The sequence below is a fragment of the Anastrepha obliqua genome, chromosome 1, assembly GCF_027943255.1.
Source record: "Anastrepha obliqua isolate idAnaObli1 chromosome 1, idAnaObli1_1.0, whole genome shotgun sequence".
NCBI lineage: Eukaryota > Metazoa > Arthropoda > Insecta > Diptera > Tephritidae > Anastrepha > Anastrepha obliqua.
In genome coordinates, this window is record NC_072892.1 from 145,339,296 (window position 1) to 145,365,448 (window position 26,153).

Here is a 26,153-nt window from a genome sequence, read left to right on the forward strand (position 1 = left end):
AGCGAAGGCAAGGCGAATAGGGAACTGCAAACGTTTGAAATCGAATGGTAAATCCGCCGGAATCAGTGGAATTCAGGGTATCAAAATGTCTTCTCCTTTGTACTTCCCTTTCAAAATTGTTGCTTCGATAACGTCACCCATTAGCTTCTTCACAGCAAGTCTGGTACCATTGCAAAGTCGTGGCACATTACTATTGCGCAGCATAATAATCGGTGCTCCAATTTTTAATCGTAAATTATGAGGTGGTAAGCCTGGCAAATCGAGTGAGTTTAAGAATTCAGTTGGATAATTTACGACCTCATCTTGATCAGTAATAGTGTCCATTGACTTATACGCAACTATGTCACCAGGTATTTGATCTAAAATAGCTGAATTTATATCACTGACGTCCTTATTTTTCTCAGCTAAAATTGCTCTTTCGCTGAGTCAATCATGGTTTTTGTAATGTTGAACTATGTTTGGAAATACACTCTGTATCAATGCCTCTTTAGACTGGGCAAAAGTGCAGAAATTGTTAGGCAATGTTATCATTCCTGTTGTTTTTGAGAAAATTTTGTTCTTGAAAAAATTTCATACTTTTGTAAAAGTTTAAATTGATTTGTTAAAAAAGATTTTTTTCCGCTTTGAAAAACACCCCCTCGAAAAAATGTATTCTCTATTAATAGTGGAATATGAAATGCTTTGAAAACACCATTTTTTTTTTAATTTTGTTTGGTTTTCAGAAAATTTTGTTTTGAAAAAATTTCATACCCTTGAAAAAGTTTTATTTTATTTGTTTAAAATTTTTGAAATTTTTTTTTTTGTAATTTTAGAAAAACACCTCTTCGAAGAAATTTCTTTTATCTTTTTGAGGAAAATTTGGTTTTTAAAAAATTTCATGCTTTCGAAATTTTTTTATTTTACTTTGTTTCTTCAAAATTTTTGAAAACAATTTTTATTATAATTTTCGAAAAACACCCCTTTGAAAAAATGTTTTCTATGTGTCATAGTGGTATTCCATTAACTTTTAGGATTATAGTCAAATACTTACAAATATCTACGCTTTCACAAATAGCAACAATAAACAAATTTCCTCAAAACCAAAAAATTTACTTTTTTTCTAAAAAACTGAAAACCAAAATGTTGCAAAAAATCAAAACAAAACTAAATTATTTTTTTGTGTTCATTTGGTCCATATGTCCCATAAAAAGTTGATATGGTAAATAATAACAATTTGCATACACGCAAATTTCCATTGACCATTATAGTGACAAAATTATCGATCACCAATTCCAACAGGATTTCAAAATCAGAGTTGGAATGAGTTGTTGTGTGGTGTACTACTGAAAAAATGAGAAATAAACAAAATAAATCTAAAAATTCGAATTCTAACTTTATCTTGTGTATGTTCTTATTACCTTTGAATTTTTCCAATGAAGCACCATTCATTTTAAATTTTCCAAGATTTTTTTTTATCATTTCGCGTTTCTTTCCTTTTTCATTCGATTCCAACATTTGTTCATAGCCGAAAACATCGTTTGCAAACGCATTCATTTCCATATAGAATTGGTCGAAGAAAGCATTGCTCAATTGAATTGAAACATACTTACTTAGGAAACTGAAACATAAATACTTAGGATCTTAACTAATGCACCTTGGTACATACCTAACGCAGATATTCATCGCGACCTTGACATCGATACTATTGATGAAACAATACAAAGCGCTAGCAGAAGACACATGAATAGACTATTAACGCATACAAATCCTATGATGAGAAGACTACCAAATAAAGAAAAATCTACCCAAAGTCGGCTTAACCGTCAAACACCAACAGATCTTGCAAAATCCTTGTAATCAATTGTCAACTAATCGTATATGTCATTGTTTGTTAACCACTTGTTTTTAAATAATATGTATATATTTCTTCTAAATGAGCTTGGGGGCATTGGCCCTTCAATATCACTCTCATTCCATCTTTTTGTAAATCAAATTACTGATTGTCTAACGACAGGTGTAATATTTTATGGAAGAAATAAAAAAAAAAAAAAAATTTTCATTCGAATCATTTGAAATTTCTGTATACAATAACGAAAAATTCAAAAAAAGTTGTACACATAAAATGAATGTCGATTCGAAACTTACTTTAATCTAAGAATCGAGCAAGTTTTGTTTTGTACAATATTTTGATTTTTTCTTTTTTTTATATGAAGAAAATATTTAAAAGAAATTTTTTTTTGCCAAAAACCTTCCCCTAGTGGATCCCTATAATATGAAAAAAGAACGAATAAAATTGGCCTCGTATCGGCGCAAAAAAATGCGTACAAACGAACATCATTTCATTTTTATATATGTATATAGATGATTATGATTACCAGAAAAAAGGTTATTTCAAATATTTTTATTTCAAGCTTAAATATTTGGGTACAGTTGGATTACGTTTAAACAATATTTTTTCACGAATGCAGCTTACGAACAAAGGTTTTTGTTAAAAACGAGTGGAAAAAAATGAGTATGAATAAATTTTATAACTGAATGTTATCGGTAAAAGTATCTTCCACTATTTGCAAAAGTGGTATTTTTGCAATATTCAGAATGTCTTGAAATATCATATTTTTTGGGGAACTAATATGAACCTCAGGTTCCTCCAAGTTCTCTAAATAAAACTCATCATTTGCGGATTTTGTCCATCGACCAATTGAGCGTATGAACTTCATGTGCAGATTAATTTTTGTCAAAGGAAATTTCCACAGTTTGGAAGCACTGCTCTGACAGTAAAAGCATCATGATGGCTTGACAAGCCTTACTGAACAGAAATGTCACCCCAGTTTGCCATTCTCAGCTGTCAAACCATAGTTATCGATATTGCTAGTTCTCATGCAGCTAAAGAAAACATCCGATATAATTAACGCCAATATTAAATGCTCTGATTTATCTTATTTAATATTCCCTTCTTTACGCCGCAAGCACTTCGACATACCAGAGTAGTCAACGGAACAGCCTAAAAGGCAACTTATGTGTATGCCTTGAGACTCAGGAGAAATAGTGGACTTACGTTGAATTTGTAGTGAGTCGAATTCCCCACAGGTACAAAAATGTATGTGGATTTATATTTGCAGACATTTTTCGTTCAAAAAGAATACTAGATAAGTTTTTTTGTTTTTTGTTTTTCGCACTCACTCACCTTTACTCGCTGGCGGTTTTCGTGTGGCCCAATTCGTTCGAATCGAACGCGAGCCGAGCCATTGTCCATTCATAGCTGTGATGGCGCTTTCAGCCTCCTGTTGTGCAGTGAAAATGAGAGAAGTACGAATGAAATTGAAATTATTAGTAGAGGTTAAATGTGTGTATGTAAGTATGTAAGTCTGTATATATAGGAAAATATGTTGAGTTAGTGACTGAGTGGCTGAGTGACTGAGGGAAAATTGTGCGCCATGCTTTTTAATTAAGATGAAAGAGTTGCTAAAAGTTTTCGGGCTAAATTAATAACTAATGAATTGGAGTCAACAATTATTTAAGGCAAATAAAACGTAAAAGTACTCACCGATTTTTTGACAAATGACACAAATCCATAACCCTTTGATTTTAATGTTTGTGGATCGCGTACAACGCGACAATCACTGCAAAGGAAGACAAACACAAGAGAAGGGGTGTGTAAATATTATTTTGGATAGAAACTTTTGGGGTTGGCTAAATAACAGAGAAATGCTAATGGGATTGTAGTTCTATTGTACTGTGAAACTGGTTTTCGTGAAGGGGTAGCTTTTTTAATTAAAATAAATTAGTAATAACGCCCCGCTAACTTATTTGTAATATCTCTATGTATGGACGAGCAGTAGTGCAAATACACAGACTAAACGAGTTGTGCGTTGAATTGGCGTTGCATTAATACTGCTGGGAGTTACGCGGTGAAACTTTTTAATAAAGTAAAATATTAAAGTGTCAAACATGAAGCGAGTCTGCCATTAAGCGTCGACCGCATCTCACAGCGCACATTCCACCTTGCTGCTGCACCCATTCGCCACCGCTTGCTACTCTTGAATAAAACTGCCAAGAAATATTTGCTTTGTATGCTTGCGCGCGAATGAATATTTATTTGTCTACCGACATTTGTTTGCTACTATGCAAATAAGCAAAATAGAAAAAGAAAAAGGAAAAGAAGAGAAATTAGCAAAAAAAAAAAAAAAACAGCGAAACAAAAAGTGAAACATTTATTTGCATTGAAGGCAGTGTGGCAAAGTGATATCACGGGCAGAAATTGTGGAATTGTGTCTCTGATGGCACATCACACTCCACGCCCCCCGCACTCCCCCGACCATCGCCCAGCAGAACTTTAACATTTATGCAAATTTTAATAAAAGTTAATTTATATAATATTTTTGCAGAAGTTAGAGGGGCGAGGCGTTGCTTATGCTAAGCAGCGTCAAAGGTGTGAGTTGAGTGCTTTTCGCGCTTATGTTGTAGCCTTCACATACACCCCAGAGAGCAAACAGGCAACACAAACAACACACACACATAAATCGTACACACACCCACGTACAACAGATGCCTGGATTTTTCCAATGTTATTAGCGAATGTGGAGCAAAACGCAACAGCGCTTCAAGCGATAGAGGGGCGGGGTAGAAAGCTCGTTAAATAAAGTTGTCAAGGTATATTAAAATGCTGCACGTCGGCGGGCAAGCGGTGGTGGGGATAAATAAAAGTTAAATAAATATATTTATTTTATGTTTGCTCTACAGTTTCTGATTTCCTTTTATGTTTGTTAATTAATTTAATTATTATTTTCCTTTTAATTTTTCAGTTTATATTATTTCCGTTTTGATATTTCTTTTTAATTACTTTCTTTTATCTTTCCGTTTGGAACTTTTACTATGCAATCCAATCCGCTCTGCCATTTTTGATTTCTTTTTATGTTTGTGAATTAATTAAATTAGTTTTTTGCCTTCAATTTCGTAAACACACATCTTTGGGTTGGGCATTTATTATTATTTTTTTTTTAAATTTCTTTTTCGTTTTTCTGCTTTCTGTGCCTTGGAGCTTTTCGTACCTAATCCGAACCACTTTGTGGTGTTATTAACTTTTTTTTAAATCTAGCATTTAAATTTTTATTAGACAAATCAGCGTTAATGGGGATGATGCGGATATATGATGGCATGACGGTCAAATTTATAATTAATACAGAAGTTGTGTGTATGTTCATACGAGTAGAAACAAAGTCAGTAACTTTTCCGTGCTAACTGGCGCCAGTACGAGACACCAAGTGAATCCCAGCTCTTCAGACGAGGTCTTCCTCTTCGTCTGCGACCAACAGCTGGTACCGCATCAAATACTTTCGGAGCCGGAGCGTTTGTATCCACTCGGACGATATGACACAGCCAACGTAGCCGCTGAATCTTTATTCGCTGCGCTATGTCTGTGTCGCCTTAAAGTTCATACAGCTCTTGTTCCATCGCTTACGACACTCGCCGATATGATATGCTACCTCCATCAAAAGGGTCGCGGAACCAAACCGCCAAATAACGCTTTAATGCAGCTGATTTCAGTTCTGTTTTTTTTTTCTTTTTATTTTGTTAGGTTGCCCCACCTTAATTAACATTCCTGCCATTGGCATTATCGCTTTTGCTCGAAATTTGTAAAAGTTAAGGCCGTCTTGAATAAATCTACCTCTAAGTGTGTTTTACAATTTTTACAGTTTTAAAAGTGATTTCGAATTAAAATTTGCGCTAAAAATTAATGCAATGGTTGGAAAACTTAACTTAAAAATGTTGGAAAACTGTTTCAGTAACGAGACTTTCAAGAAAAGAGCCGTTTATGATCGGCATGAAAACTTCTGAAGGTATCGTGAGTCCATCGAGGATAACGAACGTAGCGGCAGGCCATCGACATCGAAAACTGATGAAAACATCCATGAAGTGTAAGAAAAGTTTAAAAATAACCACAAACTAACCATCAGAGAGCTGGCAGAGGCCTTGAACATTGCTTATGGATCCATTCAGAACATTTGTGTTAATGATTTGGGTTTGCACTGTTGCTGCAAAGTTGATCCCAAAGAACCTCAATTTCATGCAAAAACAGACATCGCCAAAGTCATGATTTCAAAGGCTGAATTCAACCCAACATTCAGCAGACTCATTAAGTACGACTAGCAATCCAGATATCAGGCCAGGGAGGGAGAGCTCCGAGTGAACTAAGACCAAGGAACCCACGTTGCTCATGGTTTTTATGGATTGCAACGGTCAGACAGCTAATGTGGACTATTATTTGGGCGTTATGAGATGCTTACGTGAGGCAATTCGTCAGAAAAGAAAGGATTTGTAAGAAAGCAACTCGTGGATTTTGCGCCAAGAGAACGCACCGTCGCACAGTGCCATGATTATATGTGAATTTTATATGAATAACGAAAAAAATGCCATCCAACAGCCATCGAGTTCACTTGGTATGACTCGCTGCAGTTTTTTTTTCGTGTGATCTTTAGAACGATAAAAACTGTGCACACTGAAGAATAGTGCGCATGGTAATAACTGATAAGTTAGTATTCTCTGTTAAAAATATAACCTTTATTCGTGCTTCCTCCGGTACCAGTTTCTCTACTTTTTTCACATTTTCTTCTGCAATGGCAGTAACGCGTAAGCCGGTGCGAGAGTTATATTCAATACCCTGCCTTCCTGCTTCTTTTAAATTTACTCAACTACTTTTGAATTGTATAAGTAGATAGTGAAGGTGGAAAATCGTGATAAATAGTCACCAATTTTTCGATAATGTTTTTTCACCTTTAATTTTCGTTCAATAATGTGTGTGACTAATTAATTAAAACACATTTTTTAGGGAGATACAAACATTCCAACGCTTTTCCAATCTTTCGATACCGCCTTTGTAAAGCGATTTTTCTTTGCCTTCAAAATAGGCCTCAGTTTCGGCGATTACTTTATTATTCCATGCGCATCCCAAAATACAGACGCCATAATCTTGCGAGCCGACTGCTGCGTCTTTGGTCGCTTTGGACCGCTTTCACCGGCTGCATGCCACTCAGCAGACTGCCGATTTGACTCTGGGGTGAAATGGTGGATCCATGTTTCATCCATTGTGATGTACCGATGCAAAAACTCCGACTTATTGCGCGTAAACATGTCCAAATAGCTCTTTGAATCATCGATTCGTTGTTGTTTTTGCTCCGGTGTGAGCAAACGCGGCACCCATTTGGAAAACACCTTTTTCATACCCAAATGTTCGTGTATTATGGTTTGTACACTGCCTGCTGATATCTTTAAAATGTCAGCAATCTCCCTCACTTTCACTTTACGGTCGGACATAATGATTTTCAGTGTTTTTTCAACGTTTTCCGGAATAACAGCGTCATTTGGCCTTCCAGTAGATGGAATGTCATCGGTGTCTGTATGACCACGTTTGAATTCGGCATACCAATAACAAATTCTTCTTTTTGATGGAGCAGAGTCCGAATAATGTTTTTCAAGCCATTCCTGGCATTGAACAGTATTTTTTTCCATTAAAAAACAATGATAAATCAGCACACGGAATTGCTTTGAATTCATTTTTTTTTTAACTCAAAAGTAGCGTCACTTAAAGCCCTGTAACTTGTAAACAAATGGTCGGATTAACATATGATTTTGACAGTAAGCCTAAAAAGGTTGCCAACTTTCGAAAAAAATATTGATTTAGTACTAGTGCCGCCATCTATGTGTCAGTCACACACATTATTGAACGTCCACGGCGCTGTGTTCAATTTTCTTTAACATAGTCGCGCTAGTCATTACGATACTTTCACCGAGGGTTACTCGATAACTGGAGGCCATAATTATGAAAAAATTTATATTTAAACCATCAAGGAATGTAACTGTTTATTGCACAAAATAAATTACTCACTTTACTATTAAATAACTTCGATACCGACAATGCATTGAAAGCATCTCGCAGTAAATACAGAATAATATTTACATTTAATCAATTTTCCCCATTCTTCCCCTTCTATTTTTTTTTCTCTACCTTCTCCACTCTCTACCTTTACCTCTTCTCACTCCTACTTATGACAGCTAACCAACTCAAACATCAGCAATCCGCTCAAATATTATATATTTTTGTTACATTTCCACGCAATCTTCTTTGCTAAACAAAACCTCTAAGCAAATACATTCACACTCTTATTATTACATATATCGTTTCTGCCTCTGCCATTCAGCCTTTCGGCAAACACTTCACATGGTGTCACTTTCGCGTCTTCCTGTTAGGCCGTCAAGTCAACAACAACGAGCGAGTAGCTCTTTGCAGTTAAGCACTGAAGTAGTAGAGGATTTTTAGGCGCGCAGTTACCGTTCATATGCATTTTGTGTATGGGTATGGCGATGATGTGCTTCTCGCCTGCTGCCTGTTAACAGCACTACTAACTATTCTTTCAGGCGAAGCAAGGTGTCGCCTATGTTAACCACTTTGTTTGCTTTTGTAGTTATTGTGGCTGTTGTTGTTGTTGGAGAAGTGTCTCGTCAGTCTGTTGTCGACAGGCAAATCCGCGTTAAATATTCGACAAATAAGCGTAAGTCAAGCGATTGCTAAAGGTTGGCAGTGGAAATAGCCAGATTTTGTGCATAAATATTTATCTATTGTATATGAACGGAGGATGCAGTACACAAATACACTTACACATATAAATATATGGAACGAAATGGTGAGTGTTTGATTTAGTATTGAAGTGATTTGGATCAAATGGAATTTGCGCGAATTTTGCATGGAATTTGTGGGCTGTGATATACGTTGTTATGTGTGTGCGTAAACATAATTTCTAAATTAAGTAAAAGCCTGTCCCTCTGTCTTCCCTGACGGTTCCAAGATGAAATCGGGAGTCGGAGCAGGGGTTTTCTCTAAATCAGCCAATTTATCTATCACCTTTAAACTGCCGAACACTGCTAGTGTTTTTCAAGCAGAAGTCTTTACGATCCTGCAGGCATGCAAAAGGCTTAGGGAACGCCGGAGCGAGGGGGACATTAACATTTTCGCCGATAGTCAAGCTGCGATTAAGGCTCTGACAACGCCTTGGTGCAGAACGAACGTCATGGAGTAAACTCCTGTAAGGAGGACATCAAATCTCTTGGGTGTGCAGGTAACATTTCTCTAATATTGGTTCTAGGACATAGGAACGTAGAGGGAAATCAAACTGCTGATGAGCGTGTAAGGAAGGGTATTGAATTGGCCTCAGAGACCTCTTACCCGGTCATCGGCATCCCACTGGCAGTTGTTAAAGAAGAACTGCACAAATTATTTCTCAGGAAAGCGCAGAAAAGATGGAGCACCATTTCTTCAAGTGCTATTTCGAAAACTTTTTGGTCCCAATACGATATACAAAAGACTTTCTGAGGACCATTCAATTTCCAAACTTGTAGCTGTGTTTACCGGACACTGGACGATCGGCACACACGCGGAAAAGCTAGGATCATCATTTAACCCTCCTTGTAGAAGCTGTGGGGACCCATCAGGGAAGAAGACTGTTGAGCACTTTCTATGTAAATGTCCGGACTTGGCAGCTAGACGACTAAGGTTAGGAGGCGCTCCTTTCTTCGACAGCCTGGGGCAGTACGCCAACATAAAAACCAAACCGTCTCCTCTATTATATCAACAGCTCTGGCTGTTGGAGGTCTCATAACGGTATCAAAACGGCGCTTTAGTGCTATTACAGGAGTGCCAGACTGGCACTTCAACCAGTTCACCTACCCAAAACCTGGCTAATTTTAATCTTAGTCGATTGTTGGGACTACAGTTCGTATCTGAAGTAATAAAATATTTATTATAAAGGATGAGGTTTTAGGAGAAGCTGTACTCAATTCTGTTAATATTGAAAGAGGGGCATTTTTAAAATATTTTTATCCCATTTCATGCGCTAAATGGAAGAACTGTAATGTTGTTGTTGTTCTTGTTACATATACCAGGAATGCTGCTGAAGTGACAGTTCTTGGCCGGATCTAAATCCGGATCATTTCGGTTACGCAGAACCGACTGTTGTGGCAACGTAAAAGACACTGTAATATTTAATGTTACTTTGCAATTTCAGACGGATTTTATGTGAACCTTCTTCTATCGCAGAATACATCCATGAATGCCGGAGGTGACTGCTATTACATACAAACAAGTTTATATCACTTGATGTTTCATATCCTCAGTGGGAATCGAACTTAGGTCAAACAGATGTTGGTCACACACATGCCTACTCGGCTAAACACTCCACAATTTGAGGTAAGTCTTTGTAATAGAGGTACTTTGCTTTATTTTTACCCATCGCCGTGTCATTACTTAACAATTTTTAAAGCTTTTTAATTCATCCAGTTGAAGGAATCACATGAAATCGGATTACTTTGTTCAAAATTCCATTCAAGATATCGAACAACTCGGAAGGTCATTCGCAAATTTGCTATATGTGAAAAACTACTAGGGACAGAGAAAAGGTTTACATACTCTTGGCCTAAATATCTAAATGTAGAGTGGTTTAGGAATTGACTGAAGATGTGGACTAGTCACACAACACAAATTAAAAGGTACTAAAGAGCATGAAGAGTACTTTTTTTTATCCTGTGGATGATATGGAGTGATTCTTTACCCGTCTAGGATGGAATATTATTGGCGCTAGAAATTTTTTTTTTTTTTATTGGCTTAACACTGCATTTAAAACATAAAAATGAGGGAGATATTTCACGAATTATAAACTTAGAAGTACTAGAACTTGAGAAGTACATTATGACTAATAGAAACGTGGGTGGCAAAATTGAAGCTTGGAGTTTCGTTATAAAAAATTCTGCTTACGCTGATTTTACAAAATGAGTTCCGCGTATGAAAAACGATTTGAAGCAATGTTCCATGTGCACACCCTAAAGGTCCAAAAATGCCACATACATATGAAACAAAATGTACCCAGAAGTTGAAGACATTCGTAAAGAAATGGTTGCAATGGTATGCCAAAGTCAAAAACGATGACGACTACCCCAGAGGAGGCCCAAAAAACCCCCTCTCTAAAGCAAGATGAAAAGGTCATTGATTAATTTGTGACAAAGCCGAACTTATCGGTGTGTTCAGTTGTGCTGTTATAAGGATGTTGCAGAGATATTAATGTATTCAAAGAGAAGATGCATGGATGCACGTAAACAGACCTCAAATTCCTCAGCACGTTGCAACAACCACTGCTCTCATTATCGCACATTGAAAAGATACTTCCATGGGCTAAGGCAAATTCAGAACGGAATGGTATTCACGGATGAGCCTCCCATTTGTGCTAATATAAGTCTTGCGGTATTTTTATTGAATTTTCAATTGTTCATTTATATATATATATAGTCGCATACGTGGACCCTGGTGTACTGCTGATAATCGACTACTTCAACAAAGTATTAGGCATCCAGTTTAGATTCATGTTTGGGGCTGCTTTTCCCAACAAGGACTTGGTTGTTTATTCGAGTTTACTGTCAATTTGAATGCCGTTTTTTGATTAATAAAATTTACCAAAAAACATTATCACTGTCAACCGCGAAGATGCTTGGAATAACTAGCCGGCCGTGGGTTCTACAAGAAGACAACGATCCCAAGCCAAGTATCGAAGCTGAGGGTGTGCAGAGTGAAAACAGCAAACGGGGAATGAAATGTTGGATTGGCCTTCACAGTCGCCCGATGACAACCTTATTGAAAATTATATTGCAATGGTTAAGCAAAAACTCAAAGGAAAGCAAATATGGGCGGTTATGCTGATTTGTAGCCAATTGCCTCCATACAACTGGCGCAGAAATTAATACAAAGTCTAGCTCAAAAATAGCAGCCATTATAGCTAATGGTTAGGTTAGGTTAAGTTAGGTTGACCTGGCTGGCTGAAAGCCATCACATAGACCTATTGGTCCTTAGTGGTACCATATGGAGCTTGACTCTTACGTTTCCTTGTAGTAGGCTTCTTATAATAATCCTGTGTCTTTTGAAAATCTAAGTAAGCTCTGAAGCTCTAACCCTGAGAGACATTCTAACCTCATTCGGATTATAGCAATCCAGGGCAAGAACATAGAAGGTGTTCTAGAGTTTCTCTCTCTTCCAGTTCATTGCAAAATCAGCAGCTATCATTGTTTGTAATTCCCATCTTCTATATGTGTGCCGGTAACAAATTGTGGCCTGTCAGCATACCTACGATAGTTCTGCTTTCCTTTCTAGATAAGACTAGTACGATTGGCGGGAAAGATAGGGAAACATTTAAACGTCCTATCGAAACGAGATAGCATTGATTGTATTCGGCATTAAATTCTCTTCTAGTTGAACCTTAAGAAAGTTATGATTAACCCACTTTTAAAACAATCTAAACTGAATTTGTTTTACCAAAAAAATTAATTTTTTTTTATTAGCAAAAATTTAATTTCTCACTTTTTATTTAATTTTCTTGGTTTACCTAGAAGCTATATATATATAATTGGCGTTTACACCCTTTTTGGGTGTTTGGCCGAGCTCCTCCTCTTATTTGTGGTGTGCGTCTTGATGTTGTCCCACAAATGGAGGGACGTACAGTTTCAAGCCGACTCCGAACGGCAGATATTTTTATGAGGAGCTTTTTCATGGCAGAAACACACTCGGAGGTTCGCCATTGCCTGCCAAGGGGCGACCGCTATTAGAAAAATGATTTTCTTAATTTTGGTGTTTCACAGAGATTCGAACCTACGTTCTCTCTGTGAATTCCGAATGGTAGTCACACACCAACCCATTCGGCTACGGCGGCCTAGAAGCTATACTATACTAAAATAAATTTTTTTTAGGTTTTTGGTTTCTGATGAAAATTGCGACCTGCATCTTTCCCGCCACACGACACATGCACACTCGAAGCGCCTCGGCAATATTTTAATGAAAAAATTTGAGAAGACTGTTGAAATATAATATATAACAATAAAACCTGAAAATTTCGTTTCAATCGAATATTTCTTTCCTTCTCCAAAAAAGTTAACGAAAAAATCGATTTTTTGAAGCCTCTAAAGCAGGCTCCCCCTTAAGCTCCAAATGACAAATGACTTCAGGTCAATACACTTGGGGTAACTGCTCAAATTTAACTGGATTTACGCAGCGGAGTCGTTGAAAATTAGACCTTTGGATCTCTGCGATCGCGACTGTTGTTTGGATAATACTATATTTTATGCTTAGAATGTGAAGTGAAGGGAATCCCATTACCACCTTACATACTGTCTGTGTATTAAATGTGTGCCCGTTCTTATTGGAAAGGTCTACGTCGCAACAAATTCGATTTTAATAAGCACTTTTTTGTTTTTTTTTTTTAAAGAACACTTTTATTAAAAGCTGTATACATATATTAAGCAATATTTGTAGAATAACTTAAGCTAACAGATAGAGAATTTCCGTCGTTTATAGCATGCACCCAGTGGTCCAACCCACTTTAGTTTTTCCCACTAGAAGAGGATATATGTGGTGGATTTTCTTTTGAGTCGGGGGAAAGCAATGGGATTTGCTATCACTCCGCGAGTTTGTAATATAGTTAGTAGGGTGATTTGATGATCATTCTTAATGTCTTTGACTGAAATCGTTGTAAAATGTCTATATTGGAGTTTGCCGCAGTGCCCCAAAGTTGAATACTATATGTATGTCCACACGGGTTTTAGAACTTGGGAATGACAATTTAAAAGCCAGTGAAGGTCTCTGATTTTAATACCAAGAGCTTTTATTTCTGAGAATACATGTGTGTTTCACGTTAATTTTCTGTTTAGATGCATTCCTATATATTTGGTTTCATTGCTTTGTGGAATTTCCATATCGTTGAGTATGACGAGTGGGCAAGTGTCTCGCTTAAGAGTGAATGTGACTAGTACTAATTTTGTTTTATTGGACTTTATTCTACATTTATGACAATAATACATTCCAGAAGTTTGGAAGTTATCGTTGGTAGGCTGATTGGACGATACGATTCAACTGAATCTGGTTTTTTGCGAGGTTTGAGAACCATTTTGATTTCAGCCACTTTCCATTGGGCAGGAAAATTTGCAGTTAGTATAATTGCATTAAATAAATACGTTAACAGAGTAACTCCTATTTCTGTCAGGCCTTTGAGTACTTTGGCTGCAATAAGATCGTAGCCGAGAGCTTTATTTGTGTTCAGATTTTTGATAACTGATTTCACTTCAAATTTGAGAATTTACATATGGGTGGCTCCATTTGATAGGTTTGTGTTAGTACAGAATTTATGTCTTCTATGGAACTGGGTGAAGAGACCATTGAGTGTGGGGCAAATACTCTTTTTAAGTGCCGGGCAAATGTCGCTGCTCTTTCGGAGTTGCTTTTAGCGCATTCATTATTTTCCATTCGAAGGGCTGGTATTTGGGGTATAGATCTTTTTATATTTCTAGCAGCTTTCCAGAGCGAATACTCAGAATCTGCTGTAGTGTTAAGACTTCTGAGATAGCGATTAAATTGTGTGCTTCGTTCATTAACAAGAGCTTCTTTAAGCTACCTTGTGAGTGTATTTAAGTTTGTTTTATCTGTCGGGTGTCTAGTTTGCTGCCACTTTTTTCTTGCAATCCGTTTTTCCCGTAGTTTTCTTTTAATACTGGGAGAAATTTGTTGCGCCTTTTTTGGCAAAGAGATAGGCGGGTTCGAATTCCAAGCAGCTTGTTGTAAGCAACAGTTGAAGTGTTCAACAGCTTCAGCAATATTAATTTCAGTTTTTGGTGGGAGTTTTTAAGCACTTAGCAACTTAAATCGTACAACTGATGTAAAACACTTCTGTAAGACCTATGGGCTACTAGCTTTAATAATTTAATTTTTAAAATTTAATATCTAAAATATTTAAAATTAATATTTAAAATATTTAAATTTAATAAATTTTACGCATTCTATTCGTTTCAAGTCTGACCCGTTCTTATTGGAAGTCATACATCTCTTTTTCTTATAGTTAAAGTTTTTTTTATTCCCATACTTTATTTCTATACTTACGAAATTTCACCAAATGGTGTAAAAGCTTCGCGTAATTGTTGGGTCTCGATTTCTGAGCTCAAATCACCCACAAAAATATGAAATTGTTCTGAAATTAAAAAAATATACGAAAAATCAGTAAGAATTTCCCAAAATATTCTCTTAAAATCTAACTTAAAGTTACGCATAAAAATATTTATATTAAAGCATCGAATTAAATATGCCGAAGCAAAGCAAAAAGACAAATTCAACATCCATCGCCCCCATAAATGATAGTAAAGTAATAGAGGGAAAAACTTTTGGCATAAATTTTACACAAATATAGAGCAATTTGCATAAAACAATCTTCGACTGTAAATTGGGGACAACGAAAAGTTGTAAAAAGGCAAAAAGTAGAAAATTCGAGTCAAAGACGTTGATGAAGGGTGAGCATACAAACACATTCATAGTCTTAACAGCTGGGGCATACATACATACATCCATACATACATACATACATACATACATACATACACACATACATGCACACATACAGCTTATGCGCCAACACGTGGGCGTGTCTAGTCTCATGTATGAATGGCTGGCTGGGTGTTCTTTACGAGTATTCGCCGCCGCTCGAAAGAAAGATGAGAAATTTTATTGAATTAATGTAAATCGCCTTAAAATGGCAACCAATAATTTTTCTTTGCCCTTTTTCTTGCCTGCTGCTATACATATACACACACATACACACGCATAATATACAACTGGCACTTTCATTTTTAGCATTTTTTCTTTTTCTTCAGAATAATTTCTTTCGACGAGTTGGCGCTTACAAAATAAATGTTAAAGCATTTGCCACAATAAAAGGGAAAGAAATGAAAGAATCAGTGAGAAGAAAAAATTACAGGCAATCATTGACCAGACGTAATAAAAGCGAATAAAGGAAGAACAAAATAAAAAAACGAATGAGATAAAAAAAGGGTTAAGTGTAGTAAACATTTATTTATATTTTTCACGCTTTTTTTTTGCACAAAATGGACTGGTTACTGCAACAGCTGGCAAAGGAAAAGTAACAAAAAACACCCAATTGACATTATTTTGAACTACTTTCAATCTCATTACTTAGTTTTGCATGACAAAAAAAAAATGATATTGTATTTTCTTATTCGCAATCACATAGCAATCAAGTTGATTTTTCCCTCTGATATTACAATAAAAGTATGAAACATTGCCATGTAAGTAAAAAACGAAGGTCGTCCTTGAAGTTTTTCTTTTTTTTTTTGCAGAAACAGCACATAAAAAAATTTACTGAAATGATTGCTAATTTTTGAATGGTTAATATTATTGCGAAAGTTCTAATTAAGATTGCATACTTATAGTCCGGAAGCCAGGGGTCGATTTTGGACTGCGTTTTTATACCGTTAAATTCTTGACTATACTTGTGACTTAGCTTTCATGAATAACGAAAGTGAACGTCAGCTGGCGCACCCGCGATGGGTGTGATTGTGAGAGGGTACGAAACGTGTCGAAAAAAATGTCTACCAACTCATTTTATACCGGCTGAAATTTGTTTTGTGTATTGTTGACATTTAGTAGAATTCAAAAAAATAGCCAGCTGCGCCGTAGAGGGGGCAAAATACGTCAGCTGAACGCAATGATACATTCTTGCCTCGGCTGACGGTCTTCCCACCGCTATAAACGCAGCTGACCATCATTGTTATATTTTCACATGTGTCCAAAATTATGTAAAAAAATTTCAATTGGCATAAGTAGTTTTACTATTTAATTTATTTTACAAGTTCGCCTGTTCAGCTGACGTATTTTCCCCCCTCTACGGCGCAGCTGACTATTTTTTTTATTCTACTAAATGTCAACAATACACAAAAAAAAATTTTAGCTGGTATTAAATGAATTGTTAAAAATTTTTCTTCGACACGTTTCGCAGCATCCCACGCACGTACCCACCACTGCTGGAGCAGCTGACGGTTGGTTTCGTCATCCATTGGATGGCGTCTGTCTTCAATATTAAAATCAGTCGGCACGAAATGATGAGGTAAAAATGACTCCTGGCTCCCGGACTATTAAAAGCTTCTTGTAGCTTACTTATTTCAAATAAAACATATTGAAGGCTTATTTATTTCTTATTAATTAATTTATTTATTCACTTACAATATTTCAGGGGTCTCGGTGGTCTTAGAATTTAAAAAAAATCGATTTTTTTTTTGAAATATCAATATTTCGAAAGTTCAGGCATGTAAGAATATACTGCCAAATTTTTGGAAGAATATTCCCAATATTTCTGATTCTACCGCCGTTTTAGCACAAAGAGTCAGATTCGTCACATGGCTGCATCAATGGAAAATATCCGCTCTCAAAACTTTAAACTCAATTATCTCACAAATACTTTTCTCGGTCTGGTGTAGTAAAAAAAAAAACAACTATTCGTAAAAATTCTCAAAAATCGGCGTGGCTTTCGATCTACTTGAAACTTGCACTTTGTATGAATAAAATATAAAAAAATTATTGAACTTCTGTAATTTCCGGAGTTATGGAACGCTTAGTACGAAGCCTTTTATCGATAACCGCCCGAAAAACTAATGAGCCAATAGATTTTATGTTGATTCCCTTTTAAAGAAATTGGTCAATTATTGCATAAGTTCTGAAAAGCCTTTTACAAAACTTCTGTAGGTTAGGCTAAGTAGTGCTGCCTGATCTGTAAAAACATCTCACATAGAGCTCTGGAGTCCATTGTGTTACCAGTGCCATGTATTTCGAGCCGAAAATATTATTTTATGTAATTCTTAATGCACCTCTTCGCGAATTTTAACAAGCCGTTCAGCCTTTTGTCAGCATTGTCCTTTAAGGATGTAAAATATGCTGATCCTAGGCACATTTGTCGATTCCTACAAAGAGTTGGCCGGTGGCAAAGTATATTAGGTGTTCCAAAGTACGCCTAGCATTCGCTTCGCTATGGGCTTATCTCATTTTGGCTGCGTGATGTGGGGTGAGACATTGGCTCGTCAGTAGGTAGTTCAACCAATATTTTGCAGTCTTTTCTAGACAGTGATACAATAAAGTTTGTTCATAGTTTTCGTATTCCAAGTCCTTAGCACAATTTTGGCAGTTTTATATGAGGTAGAGTGTTTTCATATCGGCTGCGTTTCCAGAGCTAATTCCCCATTTAGTTCCTTTCAAGGATATTGAAGGTATATGTCTGGCGTGCTCAAGCTCAGCACGTGCCCTGATATCCAGTATATAGTGAGCTGCTTATTTCCGCAGAGTTGATCTCTTTTGGATCTGCACTGTTGAACACATTCCGAGTTAGTCCAAGGAACGTTAATTGCTATAATGGCTGATTGGCTATCAATGAAAATGTTTGTCCGAGTATCAAGAGCGGTTAAATTTTCAGCTTGAAATACATTACAGTAATTAGGGATTCTGAAAGCCTTTGGGAGATCAAATTGCGTAGAAAAGACAGTCGTTAGTACTCCTTCCGCCGTTTTGGACCTATCTGTAAAAAAATTCTATGAATAGTATGGGAATTCTAGACCTTTCTGCCATTCATTTTGGTCTATAATAACGCTGGGATTGTTTGCAAATTTAACTTGTGGATTTACGTAGTCTGACGTTCCGTTTGAATTCAGAATGTCGCTGTGACCTGAAAGCCTCTGTGAGAGAGGTATCTGATATCTTCAGTTTTAGAGCAGATCTTTTGGCTGCTTCTCTAGACTAATATACTAATGATAAAATTACTTATATAGTCTGGTAGATTTGATTATTCCAGAAAAAAAATTACAAAACAAATATCGCTCATTTTGACAGACCTTTTGAACAATACTAACTCAACCGCTGCTTTGTTTGTGTGTATAAAAAATGTTTCTAAAGTGCAATCAAAGTAGCGGTAACACATTCTCATTCTGAGATAATTAGTTTTTCAATAGAAGTGTAATAAATTTTAAGACAAAAATTTTGTTAAGAAATTGTTTTGTTTTTCGAAGTTGAAAGAAAGTCGCAACAATTCGTCTCCAAATTTGCAACTAATCCTTCTACCAAAGAGAGCTGCACAAGCAATTTACAACACAAATTTAAACTTATTCTTTAAGTACTTATTTAATAACGATAAAAGTATTTTTTTTGTTTTTTGGAAATTTTACTTCTTCAATCTAGCCAGCTAAGTAACCGCCTTTCGTTAATCACAAAGCCTATTTTCTTTGCCACAAATAGCATACGACTGTAGCACAAAATCTGATTTACTTTCATCCTTTTCATTCTTTTTACTTCGTTAATACCATACTTTTTCGTACATATGTAATACGAGGGTGCCTGAGTGGATCACCGACAAATGAAAAAACATCTTTCAAAAGCGCACATTTTATTTGTCTGACTGTTCCTGGGACAGGCACAACGTTTTCATCGAACTTGTTTGCAGTTGGGGGTCTGCACAGCCTGTATTTTAGCTTGGAAAATTCCAGCTCGGAAAGGTCAGAAAAATTACTGGAACCAAATGATATTTGCGCTAGCTCGAAGAAAGTTTATCGCCAGAGGCCTCGAAGTAGATGGTGCTGAGCCCTATCAAAAGTTCGCCAGAGTCGAGGAAACGTGACACTACTAAAATGAGCCCAGCTCAAGACAGCCTTGCCATAAAAAGAAGGGCACAACGTGCAAGTGGGATACTGTCCCTGAAGCTTCGAGTGCGTAAATTCTGCACCAAAAGATGCTCAGAGAACCAACTTAAACACCAGGAAATCCGGTGTTAGCTACGCTGCATCGTTAAGGGCTTAAGATTGACACTTTAGGGACAGGGAAAAATTGAGAACTCCTCGTAGAGGAAAAATGCAAGTATAAAAGATGGAAATCAGAACTTAAATTTGAAGTTATACACTTTGGACTATGCTTAGCACTAGAGTGTGCAGTCAAGCAAACCACCAAAACTGTTCAGCTGGGAAGGTCCGAACATGTGACGGGGATAATATACTGGGTATACACTTAGTGACGGTTTATCTACCGCGAGCACCTGGCGTTGAAACAAAAAAGCTTCTGGACCTTACCATCACCCAGAACAGGCGGCTGTGTACATACTTGAGGAAAGAACTCGGCACCATTGACCTGGGACTGGGAAACTTTGAATATTAGGCTACAATATTTATGACCAGTTAATAAAAGCAGAAGAGCAACTACAGGATATGCTGTAAATTCACCACCATTCCCGCCCACTTCCACAAAGGTCGCGGTAATGGAGAAGCCGTGGCTGAAGCGACGTCGAGGGGTAAAAACAGAAGTTGTGAAAGACTCAGTTATGTAAATAAGCAACCAGGAATTAAGCTTACATCAACACTGCAATCAAAATACCAGATGACGTAGCGGCAAAGGTAGCTGAAGAAGTAGGCGTAAGCGAGTGACTGTGAACGTCTCGCTGCTACCTCAGGAAATTAAGAGAATCGGCAACGTGTGCTAAGTCCTCTTAATAATAATTATAATAATTAGAGAATGGAATAAATGATTCCTAAGGCAGCCGAAAGAAACAAAAATGAACCAAGGCCACAATTTTGTTCATGATGTGAAGCGCGCGATGCCATTCCATTCCCCCCTCTTCTTCTTCCTAATTGGCGCGATAACCACTTACTCGATTTTTTCATTTTTTCGTACTAACCAGCGCCAGTTGAACACACGAAGTTAAGCCAAGTCCTTCTCCACTCGATCTTTCCAACGCAGAGGAGGCCTTCCTCTTCCTTTGCAAGCACCAGCTCGGACCACATCAAATACTTTCAGAGCCGGAGCCAACATAGCCGCTGGATCTTTATTCACTGCGCTATGTCTATGTCGTCGTAAAGCTCATACAGCTCATCGTTCCATCGCCTGCGATATTCGCCGTTACCAACATGCAAAGGTCCAAACATTTTTCGCAGAATCTTTCTCTCAAACACTCCAAGTGACGCCTCATTTGCTTACTTAGTCCAAAGTAGCACTTATTGGCAAGGGAGGTTCTCATTGAATTTCAAGGCTGACATTGTTGTCGGTGTTGTCGGCCATTCCCACCGCTTACCTAAAAAACTGAAAACTTCATGTTATGCAAAGCAATTCAATTTAAGGCGAAATCGGACAAATAGACGAGATAAAATGTCCGCTTCCACTGGAACAAGACACCAGCGAATTTTAAACTGCTCTTGGATTCGCTAATTCTTCAGATTTAAACCTATGCAACCATTTTATCTTTCCAAGTATGACAAAATGGCTCCCTGGTAAAAGATTAGAATCTTTGAAGATATATTTTTAGGCCCCGAGAAATCGCAATATTCGAAGGGTGTCAAAAATGTGAGAAACACGGCATGAAATGTAGCTAGAGAAGAACTTTGAAGATGAAGCGTTTTTCAGTAAGAGCGCTTCAACTTTTTTTTTGAATAAACACAAACGGTTTGACTTTTCTAACTATTTTTTTTTTTATTATCGAGTTTGAACATATACATTTAAGTATGAAATTCGATTTCTTTTGCGTGACCACCGCATGCACGTTTTACGAAGTCCAATCGTTGAACCCAATTTTCGACCACTCTTTTGCATAAATCGGCCGAAATTCCAGCAATTTTGCGTTCAATATTGGCTCTGAGCTCACAAATCGTCGCCGGCTTGTTACTGTAGACCAATGACTTCACATAACCCCAAAGAAAATAGTCTAGAGGCGTCAAATTACACGAGCGCGGTGGCCATTCGACCGGTCCATTTCTGGAAATAATGCGCTCATCGAACTTACTCTTCAACAAATCAATTGTAGCGTGTGATGTGTGGCTTGTGGCCCCGTCCTGTTGAAACCACATGTCGTCTAAGTCCATATCATTCAATTGCGGCCAAAAATAATCGTTTATCATATCGCGGTATCGATTTCCATTCACAGTAACGTGGCGATCGTTCTCGTCAATGAAAAAATATGGGCCAATTACGCCGCCGGCATGTAAACCGCACCAAACAATGATTTTTTCAGGATGCAACGTTGCCTCATGAATCACGTGTGGATTGCTTTCTGCCCAGTAACTCATATTTTGCTTGTTGACAAAGCCATTGAGCCAAAAGTGAGCTTCTTCACTGAAGATGATTTTTTGGAAAATTTATAAATTTTCATAAAAAATTTGCACGATTTGCAATCGTTGCTCAAGGGTGTAGCGTTCCATGATGAAATGTATACTAATGAAGTTTACAAATGACAAGCGAAAAATAAAAAATATTGCGTCGTTCGCCCTCCCTATTGGAAAAAAGTTGAAGCGCACCTATTGAAAAACGCTTTACATGAGTTTGCAAAGACTTGAAAAATAGGAAACTTTTAATGAAGTTTATGGATTTATTTTCAAAACATCGATTTTGGATTTTTATTTTCTTCCAACGCATAAGACTTCTTAAATACTGTGGCAACTCCTTTAGAGGAGTCAAAGTTAACAAATAATATTTGTTTTAATTTCCAGCGGCTTATTGACCTCCCCTCGTACTTATGAACACAAATTCATAGTATCCCACTTTCTTTCCCCCATACACATTTTTATATTATATTGAAAATCAACAGCGCTTATTTAGTCGTTTCCTTGCCTGCTACAAAGCAACTAATGTATGTATGGGATTATGTTCGCACAAATATGGAGTATGCCATGCATACCTTTGAATATATTTCGCTTTATTTCCATTTACATCCAAAATTACCGGAAACGTTAATTTGTGCACGCGTTCTTGCTATAAAAACGAGAAGATATTTAGTAGCGCATGACGACTACGAACCAAAAAAATATACAATATAATACTAGCTGGCAAATGTATCTACACATGCATGGAACACTCAATTGGAGTATGTATGTAGATACGCTTGCTTACGAGTCTAACCCACTTCCTGTTGCGGCAGGGTGGCAGAGTTAATAAACGCTCACAATTCCAGAACTACGCAAAACGTGCAAGTGTAGTAACAAGTTTCATGTCTGTATGTATGCGCTATAGTTTATGGTTATATGAGCGTGTATGTACGGCATGACTGCATGACTAAACGCCATAGGGATGCCAGTGAGAAGCGTACGAAGCGCAAATCCATGTGAAGGCGGTGCAAACTGGCAAAAGAAGAGGTACGAGTAGGAACGTGTGTAGGATTTTCGCAGTCATTCCCCAACTGAATAGTGCTAATTATTTCGGGTAATGTTTTAGTTTAGTGTATGTGTCGGAAAATTTATGTGTATATGTATGTGTGAAGGCACGTATACAAGTTGAACTCTGAGGCAGTCTCGAAAAGCGTATATGTGGTTCGGTAAGGACCAGTATGTAACTAGTGCCAAAGCATGCTAGAGGACGTTAAGACAAACCAGTGCACAGTGGTGCTTTTTCGACCAATTCTGTTGAAATATAGCTGCAGGACCCAATTTTCGACCCGATTTAATATTTTTTTTCTTATTAAATGATTTTAAAAGAGTTTGTCTAGGCCCAAATTTTTTTTATATAAAAACAGTCTCTGAAATTGGCGTATTTCTATGAAAAATTCAGAAAAACTTTAAAAATAAAAAATTGTATGCATAAATTTTATGAATTTTTTTATTGCATCTCAAATCAGCGCTAATTTTTTCAATCATAAATTTCGAATATTCAGCAAAAAAATATAAAAAAAACTATACATATAACAATACTGTGGGCAAAAAGTAAGGTGAATTTATTTGTCAAACTTTGCGGGATTAAAATTTCGCTCCAGTTATTTTTTTTATGAGTTGGCAGCACTGTTAATAACATCTGGGCCAACTTTCATGTGAATGTCATTATCAGTAATATATTTACGCTTGTGTTTACCAAACGACCAAGAGTGCATTTTTCGATTTTTACAATGTCTGATTTGATTGAGCAGAGAAGTGCCATCAAATTTTGTTTGCGGAATGAAATTTCGGCTGCGGAAACGTTTAGCATGTTGCAGAAGGCATTTGGAGACTTGGATTTATGCTTACGACCCTGAAACAACCGACCAATCAAGCGAATATCGTGCTAAAGGCGAGACCAGACCACAAAGAGCACGTCAAAGTCGTTCAAAAATAAAGGTTATGATGACAGTTTTTTTCGATTTTCGTGGTGTGGTGCACTATGAATTCCTTCCACCTGGCCAAACTGTTAATAAGGAATATTATTTCAGCTTTATGCGTCGTTTACGTGCAGCAATTCGTCTAAAAAGACTAGAATTATGGGCCAACAACTCTTGGTTTTTGCATCACGATAATGCACCGTCTCACACTGCACTCGTTCTTCGTGACCATTTCGTCAAAAATTCCACGCATATCGTTCCGCAACCACCGTATTCGCTTGATTTGGCTCCGTGTGACTTCTGGCTATTCCCAAAACGCGTTTCGAGTCGATTGAGGAGATAATAGCTGAATCGAAGAAGGTGCTGATGACTATACTGGAAATGGACTATTTGGCATGTTTCGGGGATTGGAAAAATCGTTGGCATAAGTGTATTTCATCGAAAGGGGATTATTTTGAAGGGGATGAAATTGATTTACAAGAATAAATAAAGATATTTCATTTTACAACCAAATTCACCTTACTTTTTGCCCACAGGTATATACATACTTTTTTGGCGTTGCCGAATCCGAATTCGTTGTCGGTTTGAATTCGGTTGTAGGTTAAATTTAATTTTTACACAACATTAACTTATTATATATCTTTAATATCACCTTTAGCAGCAGGCTAATCACCTACCCTGTCACAAATCAAAATAGATTAACGAAACCAATGCAAGGCTGAGTATCATCGTGACACTATGCTCCCAAGCGGAGTGAACAAGGGAAAAAATTGTAAAATAAAAACATTCAATAAACTTTCCATTAGCTGCAATAGTTTCTTATGCAAATGTTCCTTATTCAAATTGACCATAACGGTATTAATTGCAGCCTTCAGAGAAGAAATGATTTTATGAGGTTGCTTATTGGTTTCACGCTGATCTACGTCCCATACGCAGGAATCCATGAATTAAAGTCTGGGGAATTAGGCGACCAGAAGCTCAATATTATGTGGACATAGAAGTTTTCAACCATCCAATCTTATGTCACCCGCGGTTTGTGTGAAGTAGCAGAGTCTTGCTGAAAGATGTATGGGCTCTCACCGCGTACACTAGCAAACCAGGGTTTCCCTACAGTTTCTAGATTGCCTCAATATATGCAGCATAATTCACTTGAAATCATTGAGTAAAGAAATGTGGTGGCATGACATGTCTTTTGTTGCTTAAACCACTTAAGACCATAAGAGTGACTGGGAAATTTGTGTGCCTAACAACAGAAACTTCAGTAGGATTAGAACATAGCCATCTGCCATTCTGCTCTTTTCTGCAGTCTTTTTTTGGTCTTGGTGAACATTTTTTTTCGTCAACAAAAAACCACCTGACATGTCGTTTCAGGTTATATAAACTGTCTTCTGATCATAACGTGAAATTCATGCCGGAGATCTTCATGGACAACCCGATGTATAAGACCCTCTAAAACATTAAGCTCTCTCAAAGGACCTTGAATAATTGTGAAGGTTCTTTGTCAATGATCGCTTGCACTTGTTGAAAAAATTCTGCAAATCGGACAATGTCAGAAGGTTACTCGTGTTTTTTGCCTTTTGCAACAGATTCTCCAGCGCCTCTTGATGCTTCCAATTCACGGCGAACTTCATCGACGAACGAACGGGTATACTTAAAAAAATAACTTAGAAGTCGGTGTGACGATGCATGTATCTACATTTTTTGAGTTAAGCTGTAGTTCTCCATGTCTTATTTGAAAACGAGCAAAAAACAAATAAATCAGGAAGTTAAAGCGACATGCTAAAAATATAATTTTTCCATTTTGAAGCGTTTCAGAGATCTGTGCCTCGCAAGCGGACGGAAATGTAGGCAACAATTTTTTGGATTTTGGAGGATGATAACGCTCCATCGCACCAAGCCCAAATTGTACTGGATTATTTGACCAAACACCAAGTAAAACATACAAGGAGAGATACAATAGATTAAAGAGAATGCGACGAAGGAACTGAAAGCCATCAAAAATATCTATGAAAATACTCTTGCTTACTTAAGCTTTTGATACGAATGCTACTTACGAAAAAAAATTTTTTCGATTTATGACAAAAACTTTCGTATATTAAATAATTTTTCACTTATCTGTTTCAACGATTGATAACTTTTAATTACAGGGTACCTTTTTCCACCACATTTAGCATTTAAAAGGCACCCTGGCACAGAATAAAGTCTCAGAGAAAATGAACCAGCTGAACAACT

At 37.0% G+C, this 26,153-nt stretch overlaps 1 protein-coding gene across 1 annotated transcript in view; it reads right to left on the bottom strand.

Annotated features, from left to right (window-relative positions):
* LOC129237628 (cytotoxic granule associated RNA binding protein TIA1-like) overlaps positions 1 to 26,153 on the bottom strand; it is a 126,687-nt gene that overhangs the window by 95,693 nt on the left and 4,841 nt on the right. Inside the window, exons 2-4 of the mRNA XM_054872502.1 lie at positions 14,936 to 15,023; positions 3,524 to 3,599; positions 3,164 to 3,260 (exon numbers count right to left, since the gene is read on the bottom strand). Of these exons, the coding sequence (XP_054728477.1) occupies positions 3,164 to 3,260; positions 3,524 to 3,599; positions 14,936 to 15,023 (261 nt within the window). The remainder of the gene's footprint in view (positions 1 to 3,163; positions 3,261 to 3,523; positions 3,600 to 14,935; positions 15,024 to 26,153) is intronic.